At 38.2% G+C, this 22,265-nt stretch overlaps 2 protein-coding genes across 2 annotated transcripts; both read right to left on the bottom strand.

Annotated features, from left to right (window-relative positions):
- Positions 1-1,978: 1,978 nt before the first annotated feature.
- On the bottom strand, positions 1,979-12,928 carry LOC306774943 (sodium/hydrogen exchanger 9B2). The gene is made up of 13 exons (XM_079265137.1): positions 12,874-12,928; positions 9,214-9,484; positions 8,550-8,751; positions 8,059-8,229; positions 6,041-6,183; positions 5,588-5,715; positions 5,031-5,206; positions 4,340-4,446; positions 4,003-4,152; positions 3,710-3,818; positions 3,283-3,419; positions 2,942-3,164; positions 1,979-2,603 (listed from the first exon to the last, which is right to left on the bottom strand). Exons 2-13 carry the CDS (start codon positions 9,382-9,384, stop codon positions 2,542-2,544), a joined length of 1,779 nt encoding a protein of 592 aa, XP_079121263.1. The 5' UTR covers positions 9,385-9,484; positions 12,874-12,928; the 3' UTR covers positions 1,979-2,541.
- A 447-nt stretch (positions 12,929-13,375) lies between these two features.
- On the bottom strand, positions 13,376-21,168 carry bdh2 (3-hydroxybutyrate dehydrogenase, type 2). Its single transcript, XM_079264835.1, has 10 exons — positions 21,151-21,168; positions 19,174-19,261; positions 17,522-17,600; positions 15,802-15,898; positions 15,394-15,502; positions 14,964-15,024; positions 14,657-14,770; positions 14,286-14,344; positions 14,051-14,143; positions 13,376-13,853 (listed from the first exon to the last, which is right to left on the bottom strand). The coding sequence occupies exons 2-10, from the start codon at positions 19,243-19,245 to the stop codon at positions 13,800-13,802; spliced, it is 738 nt and encodes a 245-aa protein (XP_079120961.1). The 5' UTR covers positions 19,246-19,261; positions 21,151-21,168; the 3' UTR covers positions 13,376-13,799.
- Between the last annotated feature and the right edge of the window lie 1,097 nt (positions 21,169-22,265).

Here is a 22,265-nt window from a genome sequence, read left to right as displayed (position 1 = left end):
GAAATATCCTCTTACACAGTTTTACGCTCAAATGTCTTGGAGTTTGAAACGTGCTGCTTAAGAAATTACTGTATGTGGCTGACTTCTTCCTGGAGAATTTTATATAATGATTAATCACTAATAAATCATTTGTAAGTTAGGTAATATTGTTAAACCAAGATTTACAGGCTCTTCTGTATGAAAACTTGTTAAAGCTTCTGACTGGAATGCGACTGTGCTAAATTTAAAAGGTAAAAAAGGTGGTTGTGTTGAATTTGACAGTTTTAGGCAACAGAATTGGAGTTTCTTTTGCTGTTTGCTTGGGTAATTCTCCATATGATGGAGTTTAAATAAGTTTAAGTCCATTACACTGTTACTCAGTGCATTAATCAGTTTCATCATGAGGCTTGCATTATGGGAACAAAAGCAAGACCAGTTTCATGGAGCTTTGAGGCTGTTACAGACTCGTGCGTCACCGCTCTGTTTACCTTGTTTTCCAACATGAGTTTGTATGCTTTCTTGCTAACATTTAAATTAGTTTTGCTGCTAAACAAAAAGGACCATCAGAATTTCTCATTTTTAGTGAGCATGACTGTGTTCATTACAATTTCTACAATCACTGAGTGTTTTTAGTCTAATGAGCAAATGTGATCCAGACAGAATGGATTCTTTGTGTTTGGGGAAAATAATAAAATAAACTATTTCTCTCAAAGAAAATTAACCTTCTGCAGCTTCGGATGGTGTTCATTGATCATGATGTGGACTAAAATACTTGCTTTCTGTTGTATTATCTTTTCTTCATGAAACTGTTTTAGACCCTTTTCAAAAAATAAATATTGACTATAGAAATGTAAACTTTGATCAAGCAAAATTTACTTGGTTGCAGACAACCATTCAAACCATCCATCTTCTGCCACTTATCCGGGGTCGGGTCGCGGGGGCAGCAGCCTAAGCAGGGAAGCCCAGACTTCCCTCTCCCCAGCCACATTTGCCAACTCTGCGGGGGGGGGATCCCAAGGCGTTCCCAAGCCAGCCGAGAGATATAATCCCTCCAGCTTGTCCTGGGTCTTCCCCGGGGTCTCCTCCCAGAGGGACCTGCCTGGAACACCTCACCAGGGAGGTGTCCAGGAGGTATCCTGACCAGATGTCCGAGCCACCTCAACTGGTTCCTCTCGATGCGAAGGAGCAGCGGCTCTACTCTGAGCCCCTCCCGGATGACCGAGCTCCTCACCTATCTCTAAGGGAGAGCCCGGCCACCCTGCGGAGGAAACCCATTTCAGCCGCCTGTGTACGAGATCTTGTTCTTTCGGTCACGACCCACAGCTCATGACCATAGGTGAGGGTAGGAACGTAGATCGACTGGTAAATCGAGAGCTTTGCCTTCTGGCTCAGCTCCTTCTTCACCACGACAGACCGGCGCAGAGCCCGCATTACTGCAGACGCCGCACCGATCCGTCTGTCGATCTCACGCTCCATCCTTCCCTCACTCGTGAACAAGACCCCGAGATATTTAAACTCCTCCACTTGAGGCAGGACCTCACTCCCGAGGATGTTTAAACTTGGACAAAATTGGAGATGTTCATAACTTCAGAACATTAAACTCCTTAAATTCAGTAATGCCATTAAGATTAGGAAATAAACTTAGAGTGTAATAATAAAATATCTAAGAATGAAGTGAATATAATCATTTCATCAATGATGTTGGGCAACAAACAGGATGTTTCATTATTTTTTGGTTTAAAAAAAAAAAAAAAAAAAAGCAAATAAAACTTAGTGTAATTTTTTTCATAGTCTAATACACAAAATCAACTTCTGTTTTGAATTAAGATTTAAAAAAAAAAAAAAAGCATAACAATAATTTCTTTAGTGATGGAAACTTTAAGTATGTAGGGGAACTGAAAACCACATCTTACATAGTGTAAATGATGGTGTTGCTGTAAGATCTTCACTGTGTACAAAGTGAACAAAAGTGCACTAAGATCTCCTGAGTCTTTATAAAAGCTAAATAGCATTGTAATCCCTAGAAAACATGGCTAACCCTTTTCTGAATAAAACATAAAATGAAGACAGTAAAACATCCAAAAAAAAAAGTAATCAAATTACAACAAAATACTATTTTTTTTACACTTCATCACATAACCCACAACAAAGTGATTTGGTGGGCTACACATAAAAATATAAATATAAAATAAGTGTTACATTCACAACATTTAAATAGTTCAAATAAATCTAGTTTTAAAAAATGCCAGATAGAATATGATATCCATCTTTACAAAATGTAAACCATTTGTGAAACCATTATGCTAATACAATATGGTTGGATAAAATGTTCATGTAGAGTCAGACACATTACTGCTAGTATGTGCAGTGCAGTATTCATACAGCATGACAGCGGGACATGGGTCATTTGTTCGGGACTGGAAACCACCAGAGGCTATAAATACAGGCTGATTCAAACATCAGGGGCTGACCAACAGCCAGCCACGTGGTGGCTAAAGAACCGCTCAGACATCTGAGGTGCGAGAAGTCTCATGGTATGTCCTCTTTCACCTGATGTAAATGTCAAAGTGTACTCTCATAGGTGACTGGAGTTTCACCGTCATCTTCCCCGCCTGCCGCAGTCCCTACAGAAGACATGACAATGAAATGATTTTTTTTTTTTAAAAAGACAACAGATATTTTTGGAAAAAATGCAACAAAAACATTTGTCATTCGGGTGCAGCAGTGTGTTGTCATTTTGAACTTGAGTGCTTAGTAACAGACATGTAGCCACAAATAAAAATCTGAACAAAAGTGATCTAAAGCTACTTAAATTCTTGCTTATGTCAGCAAAACTACCACAAAGATGAGGTGGGTAAAGCATCTGGAGGGAAGGATGTTGTCCACTGGAACACGACTACGAAGCACGGTTACGCGGGGCTGCTGGGCTGAGTTGAATGATTGTGTATTGGACTTTACCTACCCAAGAAAAATGCTGATAAATTGGGTTTGACTCGCTCACCACAGGCGGAGTTCTTCGGCCTCTGCAGCAGGCGAGGCCCTGTGAGCCCTATAATAAGAGCTCCTACGGGTGCTGTGAGGAGAATGGAGAGCACGGCCACAGTCAGCACTTCCATGCCGTACTTCTGTAGCACGTTGTCATTCTTTGTTCTGGCCATGTCCAAAGCTGTGGAGCCTATTGCTGCCTGATAGGAATAAGGACAAAAATATTGATTTTTAAAAAATTATAAATCATTTGCAGAAAACAAAGCATATTTTTCAGGCAGAAGCATTTACTGCAAACACATTTGGGTCTTCACATACCTGCACTGTCGCTTTGGGCATCCATGCTAAGGAAATGAACACTTTTTCCTTTAAGTTAAAGCCAGCACACAACACGCACACAAAGGTGAAGAGCACCCTAACCAGCAGAGCGATGAGCAGAGAGGCAATACCCAGACCTGGGAAGACATGTAGACAACGGTCATACAAGGAAACCACACGTCTTTTTTTTTTCTTTTTTTTTTTTTTTAAATAGATATAAAGGATAAAATCTACAAGAAATAGTAAGATGGTAAGAAATTCTAGGGATGCAGACACAGACAGGGATTTTATTGTCTACAGGAGAGGATAGAGCAGCCTCTCATGTCTTTTTTTAGCTATGCAAATATATTTACATGCACGTATGCTGTCATATTTGAATTTTCACAATGATAACACTGTTATTTTTGAAAGGTTTGTGTTGGCTCACCAACTGTGTGTCCCTCCAGCGCCGACACTCGAATCTCTGCCCCAATTAGTCCAAACAGAAGTGGCTGAAACACGTCCCACGCCCACCCCACAACTTCCTCCACATGAGCCTTCACACAGTGTACAGAAAATGTTAAAGTTTGGCATGCAGCAGCAGCAGTGTAGCAACTTAAGACACTGATGAGGCACTTAATGTGTTTCATACAGAACTTGTTGACAACACTTAATTTGATTCATTGCTAATTAAGGTATAATAAAAAAAAATAAAAAAAAGTGGCTTGCATGTATAGTTACCTTTTCAGGTCCCCAGCCAAGGCCAGCCAGGAATGCCAACACCAGGGTGCAGAGGCCTCCAGAGCCAGGGAAGCCTGCCACACCGCTGCCAAACACGGCAAAGACAGACAGACCCAACACCAAGAAGGACCGCTTCATCACTACATATTTCTACAAGATAAAGTTTATATTTCAGATTTCAATAGCATAAAAATCTTCATTAAGCAGGTTGAATATGTATGTATGATATATAAAATATATGTATAATGGTCACTTTTCCAGTTTATTTCAGACAGACTATAATGAAAGGTGGAGTAAGAATCAATATACCACAGTAAAGCTTCATGACAGTACATACCTGGTCAACACTTGGGAAGTACTGAATGAGGAAGCCTAGGAGAATCCCAGCAACCATCCCTCCAATGACCTCCAGTACGCCTCTCAGGAGGTTGTACCAAGTGGAGCCTGAAAGATTTAGTTACAGCAACTATATTAGGTTTCAAATTTATTAGGTTCATGTGACTGTAAAACAATGCAGTTTAATACAAAAAGCGTCCAGGAAATGCAACCTACATTTGGTTGAGTCTAGTTCAATTTGTTAAAACTTTTAAGGATGCTTATTGTAGTCAGCTATGATTAGATTGTTGTAGCATTGTTTAACACTGTAGTGTCACATTATGTGAAAGTATTTCTCCCTCCTTATTCAAGAAGGTCAACTTTATAATAAACATGCAGTTTTGTGTAAACAGCTGATTCATCAAAAGCTGAATTAAAGTTGTGACTAAAAACAGGGAAAACCTACAGGGTCGGATCATTTTTATAGGAATTATTCTGTCTTTTGTGTATGAAGTTACACAAAAGCAACCCTGGCATGCTGACATTATACAGCAGAATCTGCACAATTCCTCCCTCTGCTGAGCTGTTGATGAATTACAGATAGTTTTTATTTTTCCCAATGTTTTTTCACTCACTTGCTGCTTCTCTGCTGATCATCAGTTGTTGCATTTCAGACAATAAAACTGAATCGTTCTACTCGCTGCACTTATTACCTGTGGCGAAGGCCATGCCTAAGCATGTTGTGAACCCTGTGATGGCAAGAATATCATCAAAACTGCCTGCAGCCATCAGCAGGGTGGGGATGCCCTTCTCCACACCGTAGCCATCTTTCTGAAGCAGCAACATGGAGGGAACCACCACTGCAGGACTTACAGCACCCAAAACAAACCTACAGGGAAGAAAAGATGGATTTTTATTTTTACTTCATCCATCAAACTCCTTCAAAGACATAGCAAATTAAAACTTTTAAAAAAAAAAGACCATTTTTCAGTTGCAAAAGAAAGACAGTAAGTTCATTAGAAGCCTTATCTACACTGCAAGAAACTTTCTTTTCAAACTAAATTCTGCAGTAAATCCCAAAAGTTATGACAAAAATTCAAGAAATGGGGGGGGGAAAAAAGAAAAAATTGTTGCTTTTTCTCCAGTCACAACTAATCCCCCGGTTTAAATCCAGTAAGAAGGCTAACAGTCCATTAGTGATTACAATGGTTCCCAGGTTTATTTGCAGCTGTTGACAGTCGGTGCTGAGTGGGAATAGTGCTATATTTACCCGAGGATGAAGCCCCACACCCAGGGTAAGTCCATGAGGAAGTGAGAGATGAGAGCCACAGTGCAGGCCTCTACCAAACAGGGCCCAGCTGCCACACGTAAGCAAACAGATTTGAGTTTTCTCAGAGCCTGGAAGAGGAAATAACAGGATTTTAGACTTTTAATAGTTTTTGAATCAGTTGTATGCAATAATGTGTAAAATATTATCAAAGAACTGAAGTCCTATGGTGCTAATTAATGATTAAATGGTTAATGAAATAAGAATTCTGAAATTAATAATTTTGCAACTCGTCCAATAAACCAGTGCCAGGACAATACTCCTGCTGGTAATCACAACAATAGAAACTAAATACTGTAAATACATTCAGCAATTTAAAGACGTCTCTTTTGGTACGCTCTAACTGGTATGTGTTGGCTCAATGATAGTAAATCAACTGGTAGAAAATAATCACACCTTGGGATCTAACCCCAAACCAGCTCTGGTCAGGATGACAGCCAGAGCGATGTTCCTGAGTGAAGCAGACCACCTGAAGTCAATGTACACCCCATCCGTTACCACGGGGATGTTCCTCAGCAGGAAACCCATCAGGAGCATACCTGCAAGCACAGCAGAGAGGTGGGGAAGACGAAAGATTATCCTTTATATCATCAAGTTCTGTTTATCCTTTGAAGCCGTTTCCCACGAAGCTACAGAACAGAAGATTAAAGCTTATCTGTTGCTTTGTAAATGTAAGGCATGCATAGTGGACACTGTGGCTCAGGAACACAGATTTAAACCACTTATAAACGTATATTTCCTCTAAACTTCAACAAAGGGTCCATTATTAATATTTACTATGTTTAACTAAAAAAAAAACCAAGAATCATAGCCAAGGATAAAATGGCATAAAGGAGGAAGAAAATTGTATTAATTATAATACATTTGTGATGTTGGATGTACAGCAAAGCAATAGAATCAACTAAAATGGTAATAAATCATAAGAATCTGGGAACGCATCACTTTTAGCCTACAAAAAGCAACAATCTTTCCATTTTTCCAGCATGTCCATCCTTTTGGGAGTCAAAATAGAGAAATGCTGTATATCAAAAGAGAGAAAAGTTCTGAACTAGTAAACAAGTGTATAGCTTAGAGGCAGACACATTGTGTTTAGAAACATCCACATTGCAATTTAATCTACATGTTGATGTCATTTACAAATAAGGACCGCCTCAAGATTCCTCGATTAGGGTCAAGAAAACCAATAAAAATGATAACTGTAGTCACACACATAAAACATCTAGTCTTCATCTGGTCACTGAGTCGATTAATCCAAGCTAGTTAAATTCCATCTTAAATTTTCTTTCCAATGACAAATACAAATCTGAACACCTCCAATGACAAGTATAATTCTTCGTTGAATTTTACTTGAGAAAAACCCCACCAGACACACTAATTTACCAGAACAAAGAAAAGGAATGTTGTAGGATGGATACAAAGTAGTGCTGAAAGTCATTTCAATCAATTTCCAGTTAATTAAAATAACATGTAACATAATTACATTACTAGCTTATATTGGAATTGAAAACTCTCCAGAAAATTTATATTTGCACATATTTCATAACTCAAAGATTTTCATTTTTCCTCCTTATTTTAATGGTGAGATTTTCCCCCCCTAATTTTCAGACATATTAATACAGAGGTGTCCAGCTCCGGTCCTCGAGGGCCAGAATCCTGCAGGTTTTCTATGTATCCCTGCTCAGACACACCTGATTCAAATGAATTAGTAGTAGAGCTTAATCAGTTGTGCACGTCATTGGCTGTTTGATCCATTTAGTGGAAGCTAGATGTGTTGGAACAGGAATACATGGGAAACCTGCAGGACAGCGGCCCTCGAGTACCGACTTTGGACACCCCTGTATTAATACAATGATGAAACATACTTCATACAACATGTTTCACTGACATGAAGGTGACAACTGAAAGTTATGTTACATCATCTTATTACTTTGTCTGAAAAAAAGAAATAACCCCTCATGCGGCATATCAGCCACACAATAATCATAAGAGGTTAATATAAATTTCAGTTCAGTTTGACTACATTTTTTGTTTTTGTACTGAGATATTCACTGAAAAGCTAGAAATTAAAAAGCAAAATACGCCTAACTTATTAATAGAAATGCATAATATATCAGTTTAGTGCTAAAACATTTGATAGTTCAGATGAAGGAATCCATCTGTGCACATACATAAAAGAATTGCCTGGAACAGGTTTTGGCAACTTCAGTCTTCAAGAGTCCAGCTAGTTTTAGAGGTTGTCCTGTTTCAACACACTGAGTCACTCAGCAGAACTTGATGTTTGATCTGTTCAGTGTGGAATCAGTGTGTTAGAGCAGAGAGACATCTCAAACCTGCAGGGTTGTGGCTCTCGAGGAACTAAAGAAACATTAGCTTATAAAGTAAAAACTATTCTTGCTTTATTTTTTTATTCTTACCAAGTAATGGCGGGAATGGTGGAAGTTTGGGTAGTCGTATGAGAACGACCAATTTCCCACCAATGAGTGCACAAAGGAAGAGTATTGTTATGCCAAACAGGTTTCCTCCTGGAAGACATTGTTCTTCTGTTATGGACCAAACCACCCCAAAGAGCACAGCAGCCAGCAGGACTACAGAGGAAACAGGAAACACAATGGTAAATTACAAAGACATGGGATACATCCCCATCGTGGGTGATCAAAACTCTACAAAATTACAGAAATTTAGTAAAAAATAATTCAATATGGTACGTCTAAGTAATGTGTTATCATTTTAACCCCTTAAATGTACATATTTTAATGAATTAAACGATGAGTTAAGGAGTGATTGCCTGCCTTCATGAATTTGGATTAAAATTTGGAGTCTGCATACACACCCATGTCTTTATTAATCTAAATGTGACTGTATGTGTCTGTTAGAAAATCATTCATTGATAAATTCACATGCTTACTTTTGGTTATGATAGAAGCAAGGAGACCTCTTGGTGGACATGGGCAAAATTTGTGGAGTAAAGGGCAACAAACCACTGGCGGGTCCGTGTTGGTGCCAGCATCCACCACAGGGTTGCGAGGTATAAAATAAGTGGTCTCCTCTGTTACGTTTGGAGTCGAGCACCGTCGTACCACCACATGGATCTGGTTTACATTTAGATGCTTTAAAAGGAAAATCAGAACATGGCGAGAAGTTGGTCAGTGACTGCACCCCCGATACAACACGTCTTGGTTTGATGCCATGACACATTTGAACTAAACTACTAAAGGAAAATTGTGAAAAGACATGAGCTTGACTGAAATCTCATGGCTGTGGAAACTGTGGTTTCCCTGGACAGATTGTCAATCCAAACGATAAACAATGAGGTGAAACACCAAATATGATGTAAGAGGGCAGAATAAGAGACAAGGAAGATAACATCTGTGTAAAGTGGTGCAAGAGAATTAAGAACAAAGTGAAAACAAATTATTTAGATAGACAAATTTAGCATTTTTAATTTAGTGACTCCACAAAGGACTGGAGTTTAAACTATTTTTCATGTTTTAAAAAGCTGATTATTTCTGCAGTAAAATTTGTCGTAATAACAACAACAATAATTGCTGTTATTATGGAGAATATATTACCTCAACATGGTTTGCTGCAGGCAAAGTGATTCTGTCCAGCAGTGGGCTGGGTGCAGGACTGGGTGCAGGACTGGGCACTGGACTAGGCGCTGGGCTGGGCACCGGACTGTGTGCTGGACTGGATGCAGGGTTCTGCTCCGACGTAGGAGGCTTCTGTTGAGTGCCCTCCATGGCAGTACGCTACAGTATTTCCGTTCTGCTTTTTTCACTGTAAATCAAGCCAAGGGGAGGGACTGGCCATTGATGGGTGGACCCTTTACTTCTCAGGCTCCTTTTCCATGAAACACATTTTTATGACAAGTGAATTACATGACTGTTGACTCAACAACTGGGAAAAGTGGAATTGGTGCAGGTGTGAAAACGTTAAATGTCAGATCTAATTTCAATGTATATTCTGTTCTTTGATAATAAATTTTATCAAAAATTTTACAGTCACTACATGTGAGAAAAAAAAACAAAACAAAAAAAAAAAACATCTCTCTTCCCATAAATTCTACAGCTTTTATTTTATTGACAATTTGCCTCAAGGTAAGATGCAAGCAAAAAATATGTGCACTATACATTTGATGAGTCATACCTGACTTTTTATGCAAGATATATATACCTAACTAGTTATAAATTATATAAATGGTATATTTCTATATGCTTGCTCTAGCTTTAGCTAACTATACAATACAATAAAATTGACACTATTAGAGATCAAATTCACAATACTCTTCCTTCTACCTATAATGTTGAGCCTGTTGTGGTCTCCGAAGCATCCTTAGAACCAGGATCTGACTTGTGTCTAAATAGTTTCTGTCCTGTCCAACCCTCTGAATTAACTAAAATAATAGCTTCATCTAAACCATCCACCTGTATCTTAGACCCTCTCCCAAGGAGCCTCTTTAAGGACATTTTCCCTTTAATTAATACATCACTACTAAGTCTTATCAATATGTCTTTAGTGACAGGATATGTACCACAATCATTTAAAACTGCTGTAATCAAACCTTTACTTAAAAAGCAATCTCTGGATCCAGAGGTGATAGCAAATTATAGACCTATATCTAACCTCCCGTTTATGTTTAAGTCCAAAATTCTGGAGAAAATAGTTTCCGCTCAGCTACATGCCCACCTGAGCAGAAATAATTTATGCGAGGAGTTTCAGTCAGGATTTAGAGCTCATCATAGCACTGAGACAGCATTGGTGAAAGTTACTAATGACCTTCTTATGGCCTCAGACAAAGGACTTGTGTCCGTACTTATCTTGCTTGATCTTAGTGCTGCATTTGATACAGTTGATCATAATATTCTGTTACAAAGACTAGAACAGGTGATTGGAATTACAGGTACAGCGTTAAGCTGGTTTAAATCATATTTATCTGATAGACTTCAGTTCGTTCATGTAAATGACAAGTTCTCCTCCCAAACTACAGTAAGTCATGGAGTTCCTCAAGGTTCTGTACTTGGACCAATACTCTTCACGCTATATATGCTCCCTTTAGGCAAAATTATTAGACAGCATGGAATAAACTTTCATTGTTATGCAGATGATACTCAACTATACTTATCCTTTAAACCAGATGAAACAAATCAGCCCAATAGGCTACTAAATTGTCTCATAGACATAAAGACTTGGATGTCTAGAAATTTTCTCCTCTTAAACTCAGATAAGACTGAAGTAATTCTCGTTGGATCTGAAAAACTCAGAGCTAAATTTTCCGGTTTTGTAATGAACCTGGATGGCATTACTTTAGCTTCCAGTGCTACAGTGAGAAACCTTGGAGTAATATTTGACCCTGACCTGTCCTTTGGTCCACATATTAAGCAGGTTACTAAAACAGCCTTCTTTCATTTACGTAATATAGCCAAAATTAGGGACATTCTGTCTCAGAGTGATGCAGAAAAACTGGTTCACGCTTTTGTTACTTCGAGACTAGATTACTGTAACTCTCTATTACTGGGCTGTCCTAAATATGCCCTGAAAACCCTTCAGCTGATCCAGAATTCTGCAGCCAGAGTCCTGACCAGAACCAGCATGAGAGATCATATTTCTCCAGTTTTAGCCTCTCTTCATTGGCTGCCTGTTGAATCTAGAATAGAATTTAAAATCCTTCTCCTTACATATAAAGCCCTCCACAACCAGGCACCACTATATATCAAAGACCTCATTGTTCCTTATATACCAAGCAGAGTACTTCGTTCGCAGACTGCAGGCTTACTTGTGGTTCCTAGAGTCTCAAAGAGCCGAGCAGGAGGCAGAGCCTTTGGTTATCAGGCCCCTCTCTTATGGAATAAGCTCCCAGTTAGTGTTAGGGAAGCAGACACCCTCCCCACCTTTAAGACTAGGCTGAAGACTTATCTTTTTGATAAGTCCTATAGCTAAGGATGGTTAGCATCCCTTAGTTATGCTGCTATAGGTTTAGACTGCTGAGGGACATTTCCTGATACACTGAGCTTCTTTCTTTTTCTCTTTATCTCTTTCTTTTACCCCCCCCATAACAGTGTTGCATCATTAACATGTATGTCTCCTGTCTCAGCAGGTCTCCCTGGCCGGGAGTAGCAGTTCCTGTTGTCTGTTGTCTTTCTGTCCTCTTCCCCTCACACAGCAGAGGCAGATGGCTGCATGTCCTGAGCCGGGTTCTGCCGGAGGTTTCCTTCCTGTTAAAAGGGAGTTTTTTCCTTCCCACTGTTGCCAGTGTGCTTGCTCAGGATGGGAGATTGAGTTGGACTCAACTCAATCTGTTGGTTTCCTTATATAGGCTGTTATGAATTGGCCTTCATTATGTTTTCCCCTCTGTCTGTAAAGCGTCTTGAGATGGCATTGCCGTGATTTGACGCTATATAAATAAAGTTGAATTGAAATTGAATTGAATTGAACTATACACAAGTAGTAAAACTAAAGCTACTACAATGTTTTGATAGGTAGCTATGGCAACAGACGTCTGTTAATCCTATTGAGAACAAACCACACTAATCAATGCTTACAGCTCGACCATATGTCACATGTAGCTAGCAATAGCTCAAGTAGATTACTGTGTGTCAATGCAAGTAGGTTAGACTAGGTGATGACCATTAAACTAGCACTAATGGCCATGCAGTTAACCAGTACGACACAAGATAGTTGTAGCATGTTGCTTTGCTAGTAAGGTAACAAACAGGTGTTCAGCTGCAATCAACGCCACGCTGATAAACTAGTAAAGTTAACGCCTCCACATACCCACTAACCCATTATCGGACACCAACACGTTGTGTCACCGTCATCAGCTAACAGTGTATTTGTATGTCATAGGACCGATTCTATCATTTATTTGCCCAAGTTTTTCCATGGTTGTGGAAAACTGAGTGAGGGCATAATGCAGACCCATGCTGCTTTGCACGTTATAAAAGCTACCTTTAAAGTCTCGCGCTCGTAATATCAAAAACTGATAGCACTTTAGAGACCAAATTTAAAATGCAGTTGAGTAACTTCTCACTAAGATGAACCGAACTTTCTTTTTCACGTTATATGAAGTCTTCTCAGATATTGGATGTCTTCTCAGTAGCTAGCTGACACTGTGCACTTCCGCTTACCGTCAGTCAACCTTTCCTCCAATTAAAAAACACTGTAGGTACGGAAACCCGTTCAGACCAGAAAGGTCTCTTTAGCTATACATTACAGAAGTAAAAACGTCTCACCTCACATCGAAAATATTTTCATCGTTTGTAAACTGCCGGCAGCAGGGTGGTAGGTTCTTCTGCGGTCCATACACCAGCTGGGAAATGGGAATGAAGCGGATTAGTGGTAAACAGGCAAGGAAATAGTGCGCACGCTGGCGCTGGGTTGGAGATTGAGGGGGTCGAAGAGGACCTTGGAGGTTGTAAAGGGTGCGGGAGAAACTGGGTTTTTTTCTCTCAATATTTTTATTTCATGCTGTTTAAATTAATTCAGATTATGAAAAGAATAAATTTTTTTTTTTTTTTTTTTAAAAAAAAAAGGAACCCACACCACATTTTTTTTAACAGAAAATGGCAAATATCCATATTTAATTATAACATTTCAACATATTTCTTACTCTACCCGAGATAGTCATTTGATGTATACATATATATATATATATATATATATATATATATATATATATATATATATATATATATATATATAAAGTTACCCTATTCCTCTTGCCTCTCCTTTCTTTTACCATATGTCCTAACATCTTTCTTCATCATGCACAGTAAAATACAGACTTCTTTGAAAAATTTATTCATTCATTATCCTAACCACTTAGTCCAATGAAGGGTCGCGTGGAAGCTGAAGTCTATCCCAGCAGTCTTTGGACAAAAGGCAGGGTACACCCTGAACAGCTTACTAGTCCATCGCAGGGCTCTTTGAAAAATTACTAAATTTAATTCAAAACAAGACAATCCAATGTGCTATATCACAAGATCTGGCAACACGTGTCATTAGATCAGTAAAAATTAACAGCACGTTTCATTTGAAAAAGAAGGCAATTCCGATAGATTTTTTAAAATGATCATTAAATCATGTACACTTCCTTTTGATTTTACTCTCTTTACTCTCTACAGCATTGCATTGTCAGAATGAGTTTAGTGCAAGTTCCTTACAGCCTCCACCCCCCATCAATGATGTGCTCTGTCCCAGTCACGTAGGTAGACTGTGGAAGATAAAGACATGAAAGTACAGTTTCCGTGAGTTATGCAACTATTGATAAACACAAACTTTATTTGCCTTAAAACCTTGGAACAACAGTTTACAAGAGGGCCGGCACACATAGGATAGATACACTCAATAAAATGCATTAAAAAAAATTTTTTTTTTTAATTTTTTAAAAAAAACTTCCCAGGCACTCACCTCATCCGAGGCCAGGTACACACACAGATACGCCACTTCTTCAGCTGTGCACATTCTGCCAGTTTTCTGTCTTGCCATGAAATCTTTATAAGCCTGCAGAGGAGTTTCAGCTTTAGCACACATTAGCTTCAACATGATTTCTTCTTGTGGAAGTAAGAGATAATGCATTAAAAGACTGATGCAGAAAATACTGTCAGACTGAGATGGAGAAAATATAAGTTAGGGTCGACATTACTTGCTCCGGGTCGGGCTGGGCCTGGATCCTACCCCTCAGAGAGGGAGTATCAACGGTCCCTGGGGAAATATGTAACAGCATGTCAGAAATGTTTTGCAACCTTCCAGTATCCAGTTGCACAAACAACACAGCGGATAAGTAGAACAGTGTAAACAACTGACTTAGAGATAGAATTGTACAGTATATCTGTAAAACACTTCATAGCTTTTAGCACGGAAAACCCTGTCATATTTTAAAATAACAGAAATTAACTTTGGTGTAAAGTAGTTTAAAAGTATACTGAAATTTTAGTGACCATGATTAAATACTGGGCAAAACTAAAACAAATGCACACCGGCAGGATGTTGTTTGACATAGTGGGCAAAACCTACCCGGACAAATACAGTTGCAGCGAATGCCTTGCTCAATGAAATCAGCAGCTATTGATTTGGTGAGACCAATCACAGCAGCCTTGGAGGTACTATAGACACACCGGTTCACAACACCTGCGTCCAGGAAGCACATCTGTCACTTACACGTACACATGCACACAGGCGCAAACCAGTTATCTGAGATAAGAAGATTACCAAGAATGGTCATACTTCAACACCTTTTAATTGAGAGATTATTTGTTCTGTGGGGTACGAACAGTGAAAACAAGGGTGAAGAAAAAAATAAATAAATAAAATCACATTTTACCTTTGATGCTTGAAGCAACCGATGCCATGTTAATAATGTTTCCTGACTTCTTCGCCAGCATCTAGAGACACGGAGGAAACCAGAGTGACAGCACATCAACAGGATATAACTGATCAATTGAAATGAACGAGCACTCTAATGGGATTAGATTTTCATTTTTATGGAACAAAACAACTGGCAAATGCGCTATGATCTGTGCTTAAATTCCTCAAGCGAGCAGTTTGGTAAGTTTGTGTCTAAAGCTGGATTAGTAGTTGGACAGTCACTGCCCATCATGTCACCGGCTCAGAGTAATTCAGCTAATCCAGGCGGACAAAGGATGAGAACAACATTAAAGGCATATGTCGGTCGATTTTCAACGGCACGTATTTCATGCTCTTGGCAACAAGACAAGCTGTGTTAAGCTTCTGTTAGAGTGAAGAAGGGTCACCTTAGGCAGGAAAGCCTTGCTCATAAGGTACATGCTCCGCACATTCACATTCATGGTAAAGTCCCAGTCGGATTCCTCACAGTCCAAGATGGAGCCGTGATGCACAAACCTGTGTGTAATAAGTACATTGAGGAAAAACAGCTAAAGATACTCACTTTAAATGGCAAATGATCGCTTGGATATATGACCCAACCTGTAAATCTGTTAAAATTTGGAAATTATACTATAAACCGCTGCAACACATATTATTAAGCTTCAATAGTGACAATGGACCAATGGTAAGGAGATTGAAGACGGGTCAAGTGGACGTTTAACTGTATGGTTTAGGGATTGTAGAAATGTAGTTAAGGAGATGGATAAAGGTGAGTGTTTGAGACACAAATAAGAGATGTTTCCGTGTATATGTACCCTGCAACATTGAATAGTACATCAACATGGTCGTGCTCCTTGGCCAGGGCTTCCACTTGGTCCCGCTTCGTCACATCCACCACTTTGGTTCTGATTCCTGATAGACACCAAAGAAACAATGATGCTATTTTAATGACAAAAACAAGATAAAGTTAAACTGATAAAATTATTTTGACACCTGAGGTTTACCCAAAATTAGCATATTAACTAATTAACCTTTCAAACACTTACAGACAACATAATCTAATATAGAAAATTAATAAAACAGGATAATGGTGTTTGTTTTCAGCTGTTCCCCAAAGACTCAAGATACTTAGGATTCTTATACAAAAAAGAGGCCAAAAGTGTACCTTACTACAATGTTTCCAAATGATTTTGTTGCAGAAGGTAATTACCAGTATCTGTGTGCATTAAATCATTTTTAGCACGGTGATGTTCTCTGGAAAATAAGGGTGGAAGAACAGGTGAGGAGAATACTCTAATTTCTCCCCTGCAACATTGCAATTTTCTCAGGCGTAGAAACAACCACAACATTTTTGACACTAGGAATGGATTCTCTGTGGTTTCTAGATGTTTCTACAAACCAAAAGCCTGCACATGAACCTAGTCATTGTGAAGCAATTCTTCATTTCATTTTGGACACCAGCTAAAAGGATGTAGTGTTTTTAGAAAATATACATTAAAAAAACAAAACAAAAAAAAACCCCAGAAAATCTGAGTAAAGCAAAGATTTTTTTAATAAAAAGAAATACATACATTTTCTCCCTCTATGTTTTTACTTTACCACCATAAACTTGGTTCATAATTTTTCCACAAATCAAATTTATTTTGAGGAAAAATTGTTTTGTGTGCTGAGAAAATTGTTCCCTCACATCATAATTTTCAACCAGTTTAGTTATTTTTTCTTGTGCAATGACAGTACAGAATCGTATAAAACTGCTTTTCAACTAAATAAAACATGTCTGTCCTCTGTCACATCAAGGTAACTAAGTAAGTTTTATTCATATAGCACATTTAAGCACAGTACATACTGACCAAAGTGCTATAAAGAGTTAAAATACCATAAAAAAGAAAATCGAACAAGCAAACAACAATTAAAAAGGAAAAACATACTTATATAATTCCTACTGACAGACATGTTATTAAGGTGTGGAGAAGGCCAGGGAGTAAAGGTGAGTGTGAGGGACTTAAAAGCAGAAATGGAGGGGGCGCATCCGATTCACATCAATGAACATATATGTTGCCCTCCAACACCTAAACCACCTGAAGTATAACACAGTTAGGGATGAAGCAGTAAAGCATGTCAGCACGGTTGACTCCCTTCTGTTTATTTCAGTCCATGGTCCAACAGAGACTGGAATCAATACATATACCATAAACCTGCATCACAGACTCTACAACACGAGTCAATCATAAGAAAATCTGGAGAAAAAAAAAAAAAAAGAGAGAAAAATTGCTGTATAGCCTACAGCTTCTGATTGAATTAAGAAGGTCATCTAACCAGGAAATCATTTTACTTCTGTATTTGAATAATTTTCTGATAAACAATCACAAACATCCATATATGTACCTGGTCAAACGAGACAAACTTTCACAGGCTAGAGATTACTAATGAAGATGGAAAAGAAAAGAAAAAAAAAAACATGGAGCGGTTGACACCCAGCTGCATTACCCTGGATCCCCAGCAGATGGCAGCGAGAGACAAACTGATGGATCTTACCTTCTATGCCATCCAGCTCTTTTAGTTTCTCTCCATTAATGTCTGTTGCCGTGACTTGAGCTCCTTCCTTCGCAAAGGCCTGCAATTAAAACAACTTTTTGGTGATGTGGTTAAAAATCTCCACGTAAAGGCACACATAAAACATTCCACTTTTACTGTACAATGATTAAATATCTTTATTTGGTCATGTGATCTACAAATATACAGTACTTTCCCATTAAAACTAATATAGTGTGTCCAAACTTTTATTGATTACTTCTCAAACTAAACACATATTATGAACTGTTATGTAACTTTAGATGAAACAATAAGGCAAGGGAACAATAAGAGCTTGCTCAGTTTGCCTCCTTGAGAATTTTGTGTTGCTGCCCTATTGCACTGAATAATTCAGAGAATCCAAAGTCAAGATCAAACACTGAAGCATCTGAAGACAGGATGTCAATTTCTAATCTGAACCCATTCAAGCCATTCAATCCAAACACGGGGAACTTCAAGTGTAAATGATTTTGGCCAACAAACTCCATGCTTCGTGTTTGCATTGCTTAAGCCTGTGTGATCTGAATATGATGTGCTGTCATTAAGAAAGTAAACAAATCCAAGCTGAACTTTAAGGCGTCACTTGAGGGGCAATGGATTTGGTGAAAGATGAGCCAATCCTGACAAGGATGCATACAAGACTTAAGTGTTTTGTTAAGCTTTGTAGCAAGGCATTTACCACAGAATTTCTGCATGAACATTGGTCTGAACATGTGTTTCAATTATCTTAACTACTATCACAGCATGTTATTTAGATAGCACAGACATAAACACTGCTTTATGCCAATAATAACACGTTTTAATAAGTTTTTGAACATGGGTACACCTGTGTAATCAAGTCAAATAAAAACCCTTCACACCACCATGAGCAGCCTATTTACTCTCTAATTCACTACAATGTAAACAAAACTGGAGTTAAATCCTGGTGCAACCACTACATTCCCAGAGAACTGCAACATCAGGGCAAGCCGGCAGGAACAGACCACAAGCACTTGAATTTCTGACATAATTAGGCTGGTTTATCATTTATGATTAAAATATAGGCATTAATGTCACACAGGAAGACAGAGTGAGCTGCCAGCTGTCTGGAAAACTGCTCAAATTAATCAGTCTTGTATGTTTGAATGCAAGTTGTTTCAGACCCTCAATTCGAGACATTGCTCGATGTGGTAAGTGTTCTTGCAGCCACAAGCAAAACTTTGTCTAACAAAACCTGTTGTTTTTTTTTCCCCATCAATGCTGATCAGAACCAGAGCTGAGTAGTAGAGTTGCTGTTATTTGATGTGGAACTGAACGCAAATTACACACATCCCAACGCACTGAAAAGTCCAGTGTTACTGGGTATCAGTAAAGTTGTTTTGTTTTTTTGTTTTTTTAAATCTGTAGCCCCTTTTCTGTAAAAGGGGCTAAAAAAAAGGGCTTAAGTAACAGTTTTTGGAGTGCTGTAATCTGAAGGAAAAAGGTTTCTTTTCCCTTCTCGAACAGTTGTTTCAAAAGACAATGTGAATTTTACAACATTAAAATCTGTTTTTATGAAACTTGACTACAATATGTGAAGTGTGTTATGTGATTTCTAAAGACAAACAACTGTAAAAAGATTTTGTTGAGCTCATTACTATTGCCGCAGCACGTCCAATCCCCTGTGCAGCAGCAGACAACACAATCACTTTCCCGTCCAGTCTGCCCATAGTGCAACTCTGGCTGCTGCTGAGACCAAGACAAAACACAAACAGGTTACTGATCAGCAAGAGGTTCATTTTGATGATATATAATCTCACTATATAAGATAAAACTGCTTCTGCTTATTTAAAGTTTATCTGTTTATTGTACCAGATGTTCACATGTTGGAAAGCAAGAAATTATTCAAATAGTACAAATTTGATCAAATTAATCAATGATAGGGAAAAGCTGCAGACCATATATGATGGAAACATCTCTGAGAACACTTTATAAAGCTACAAAAAAAAAACCAAAAAAAAAAAAAAATCATCTAGAGTACACAATATCATCAAAAGATACCAAATATCCATAAGGGACATAGCTGGAAATGAGTAATGGATGCCTGTGAACTTTGGGCCCTCAGGCAGTAACACATTAGAAACGGGCAACACTGTTGTTGTGGAAATCACTGCATGGGCTCAGAAGCACTTTCAGAGATTGCCTTTGAACAAAGCTCACCGTCCCACCATCCAAAAGTGCAAGTTATTGTTAGAGTTAGACTATCAGTCAAAGAAGATCTACATGAACATATTCAAGGAACATTGTTTCCTTCTCTGGGCCATAGCTTTTTAACAAACTGGCTGAGGAAAAATGGAGAACTGCTGGCAAACTGTGATTAAATAAACTGAAATTATTATCATTATTATTATTTTATTCTTATCAAAGCCTGCATCTTGTGATATTGGCTTTTGTTTGTACCTTTGGAACTAACAACTTGAAAAGTTGTTAAGAAACTGAAAAAATGTAAACCTTCCAACTTTAAGAGTAGCTTTGATTTCCACCCAGGCATCTTTTTCTTACACAAATCCAGCAGGACAAACCCTTCATACTGCAGGTACTGAATCATAGCACCATCGCTTAATAAAAGAAGAATCTGGGTTTTAAAAGGTGAACTTTTTTACAAATTAAAAAAATACCATTTGCCAAATTGTGAAATACATAATATAGCAGAGAGAACCTATAAATCTTGTTGAGTTTAAATCATGTATCAGTCAATAATGGCACACCGTTCATGTCCCAAACGTATATATGTGGGGATGCTACAAAGTATAATAAACATGACCCTGAAAAACATTTTTTCATCCTAAAATTTAAATTTGAGTTGAGCCAATATGTTTCATGAAAAAAAGGAAATGTCAAACTTTCAATATGATATACACTCTTGTGTTCAATAATAATGAAAACATTGGTTTACAATAGATAGAAAATCATTGTGTGTTTGTTTTTTTTCCCTTTATAAGTTGCACAGCTTCTTTAGGTGCTGGTAATATACAACTAAACTCATGCAGAAAAAATTCAGTTTTATTTATAACACCATGCCAAACTGGCATTTGTCCCTGCAATTGCTTCATTATGACAGTGATGGACAGCTGTAGTTACTTTGGTAAATTGTGTTTTCCAACTTTAGGGCTGCCCAAAAGCAAACCAGCATAAATCAGAATGCCGAATTGGTTATGAGCAGGTCCTGTGTGCAATATTTTATTACTAATGTTTACAAAGTCACCACCATCCTCATGTATTACCAGGGTTAGATTAAAAACAGATTTATGGCGAAGTTTTGCTTTGGGTAGCAACTCATAACTTTCATAGTAGAGCGGCCGCTTTATTTTTTCAAAGAAAAAATAGAGCAGCAGCCGCAGAGGACTACTATTACAAGAAGAGCTCGGAACAGCATGCAGTTGGACTGCTTGCATTTCTTGACATGGTCGTTGCATGACCTCTCTTAAACTTAATGTGCTACAAACAACACAAAGAAAGACATATTGTTGTTTGTTAAACAGAATGCAAAAACCCTCAAAAACTAACTTTTCAAACCTAAGTAAATAAGAAAGACTAGCAAGACTAGCATGCGCGAACTCATTGTGGAAACTCACCTCTCTTTCAGTTTACAGAGAACGTTTCATGGCAGCGGAACTAAACACGTGACGCTGCATTTGTGCTGCTATTGGTTCAAAACCCGGAAATGTGCCAGATGTTTCTAAAGAGCAGCTGAGTGAATATCCTGTACACTGAAGAAGGCAAAGTAGTACTTTATTTATTTTAGGTAAGCAGTGTCACCTACCGTATATCTAACCATCTGTAGTGTAACTAAACACGGTTCAAGACCCTCTCATAAGCTACAGAATCTACCATAGGCCTGTGTACTGTCCGATGATATTGCAGTATGGAGTTCTTACCTCTTATTTGGTATAAGTGAGCTGTCATGACAACGGGACCTGACCTTTGAGATCTGGTTTTACATGGGTGAATGTATCACTGAGGATTACAGCTTAAAAAAAAAGAAAGAAAAAACTAACTAGAAGAAAGACTATTTTTCAAGCTTTAAAAGCCTGGTAACGAAATGCTGGCTTTCATGGAAATCATTCAAATCATATAATTTGCCCATTTTATGAAAAAAATGAAATATATCCAATAAAGTTTTTTTTAAATCTTTTAAACATATGTTTGTTTATCTTTATGTTTTTAACAATAAAAGAAACTTGACTTGGACCAGTGTTTTTTAACCTTTGAGCCAAGGCACACCTTTTTTCACTGAAAACTCCCAAGGCACACCACAAACCATTTATTTTTTAAAACCCATTTTACTAATATAAAGTCATCTTGTCAGAGTGTCTTAAATAGAAATAAGACAAACACAAGAAAAAGGAATTTTATTATCTTTCACCTGGGCTTCTTCAGATTAACACTTTGCTGCTTTTTAGACCAATCAGGTGAAATTTGATCATTTCTCAGGGCACACCTGATGATTTCTCACGGCACAGTGGCTGAAAAACACTGACTTGGACATTTTTGTAGTGCCCAGTAAAAAAGAAATAACACACCTCCATGACATCAGGACAAACGTTAACATTATAGCGGTGTTTCTCAGTTCCGGTCCCCAGGACCTCCTGCCCTGCATGTTTTATAGGCAACTCCACTTTAGCACACCTGAATGAAATAAAGGGCTTGTTAACAGGCTGCAAAGAACTTGACGAGGAAGTTCAATAAT

This window comes from Telmatherina bonti (genome assembly GCF_933228915.1).
Source record: "Telmatherina bonti genome assembly, chromosome: 3".
In the NCBI taxonomy this organism is placed as follows: domain Eukaryota; kingdom Metazoa; phylum Chordata; class Actinopteri; order Atheriniformes; family Telmatherinidae; genus Telmatherina; species Telmatherina bonti.
The sequence above is the reverse complement of the archived record's forward strand: the minus strand, read 5'-3'. Positions and strand labels throughout refer to the sequence as shown.

Bases quoted from the DNA above. Each gene is read 5' to 3' on its own strand.
- LOC306774943 (XM_079265137.1), bottom strand. From the start codon at position 9,384: ATGGAGGGCACTCAACAGAAGCCTCCTACGTCGGAGCAGAACCCTGCA. The intron at 8,230-8,549 runs GTAAGCATGTGA...TTTCCTCTGTAG, and splicing joins TGCTTCTATCATAACCAAAA to TCCTGCTGGCTGCTGTGCTC. The intron at 4,447-5,030 runs GTAATAAGTGCA...TAAATCTTTCAG, and splicing joins AGGCATGGCCTTCGCCACAG to GCTCCACTTGGTACAACCTC.
- bdh2 (XM_079264835.1), bottom strand. From the start codon at position 19,245: ATGGGCAGACTGGACGGGAAAGTGATTGTGTTGTCTGCTGCTGCACAG. The intron at 17,601-19,173 runs GTAATGAGCTCA...TTTTAATTGCAG, and splicing joins TTGGACGTGCTGCGGCAATA to GCCTTTGCGAAGGAAGGAGC. The intron at 15,899-17,521 runs GTAAGATCCATC...GGTGTCTATCAG, and splicing joins AGAGCTGGATGGCATAGAAG to GAATCAGAACCAAAGTGGTG.